This window comes from Aplysia californica, unplaced genomic scaffold, assembly GCF_000002075.1.
Source record: "Aplysia californica isolate F4 #8 unplaced genomic scaffold, AplCal3.0 scaffold00612, whole genome shotgun sequence".
Lineage (NCBI taxonomy): Eukaryota > Metazoa > Mollusca > Gastropoda > Aplysiida > Aplysiidae > Aplysia > Aplysia californica.
The window spans coordinates 5,946-7,083 of record NW_004797882.1 but is presented as its reverse complement, the minus strand read 5'-3'; the positions used below and the strand labels follow the sequence as shown (position 1 = coordinate 7,083).

The following is a 1,138-nucleotide window of genomic DNA, read 5'->3' as shown; positions in this document are numbered from 1 at the left end:
CCTCCCACCGACCACCACCCCACCCTCAACGCGCGTGCACGCTCTCAGACTTCTGGTATCGATTCTTCAACTCGGCTCGCGCGCCAGAGCACTCACTCGTGCACCCGTCTCGCGGCTCGATAAACAGTCGATACGCGGTTCTCTCTCTCGTCCGCTCACCACGGCGCGTGCTGTTGCGCTGGCAGGGTCTACTCCCCGCCTTTGAGCCGCGCCTAACCTTTTACTGCCTCGCTCCGTCTATACACAAAGCCGTTTTTTTTCCACTGTGACGTACTTGAAGACTAATTTCTTCGATCATTTCCATCAACATCAATTACAGAGGGAAGCAGCAAATACCAAGGGTGCTGATAATTGTCCTCGTGTCTTGTCTATATATATAGATCTGCAATTGCATGATGGATAAAGACGAAGCCAACTCCACTTTCCGTGGAAACGCCAGCCAGGGAGGATCTAAAGGACCGAGTTTCACAGCGGATAAAGGCAAAAACAAGATGGCGGCGAAAACGAACAAAAAGTGGGTGCGTCTGGCCACTGTGTTGGCGTATGTCCTGGCAGTGTCCCTGGCGGCAATAGTGCTGGCCACATACTACAGTCTTATCTGGGAGCCCCGACTTCGGACCAAGACCACAAACACTTCGCCCATTGAAGGAATGAACAACACATCAGAACCCACCCCGAACGCTACACTACAAGAGAGGCCATAGCCTCTCAGCTAGGGATCTGGGGGAGGACACTCGATTGATGCAGTGGTGAGTTTTGTATTTAATAATACGTTGTTTTTCATTGCCTTCTTAATTAATATACTTACATCCACCAACTGACTTTACTATCAACCCAAGGGTTTTGATATTTTAAAATGCTTTACTTGCTCAGGGATGAAATCCTAGTTTGTTTGTTTATTGTTGTTTTTTCATTCATGGCATGTTTTTTCAGCTGATAAAATGACATGTTTTATCCTTGAGCTCTTGCTATATAATAATCAATACAGTTTTATTTCAAGTGAATTAGCAAAACGCGTTTGTAAGGGCCAGGTTTGGCAAATTGTTTCTTTTAGGCCCATACACAGATGCACTGTTGTGAGGGCTAAACTGCTATAATTTTAATTTTTGCTGTAGAACACACACATATATATACATGG

The 1,138-nt window shown here is 46.0% G+C and overlaps 1 protein-coding gene across 1 annotated transcript; it reads left to right on the top strand.

Annotated features, from left to right (window-relative positions):
* Positions 1-395: 395 nt before the first annotated feature.
* LOC101851072 (putative transmembrane protein INAFM2) lies at positions 396-704 on the top strand. Its single transcript, XM_005107563.1, has one exon. The coding sequence runs from the start codon at positions 396-398 to the stop codon at positions 702-704; it is 309 nt and encodes a 102-aa protein (XP_005107620.1).
* The last annotated feature ends 434 nt before the right edge of the window (positions 705-1,138 follow it).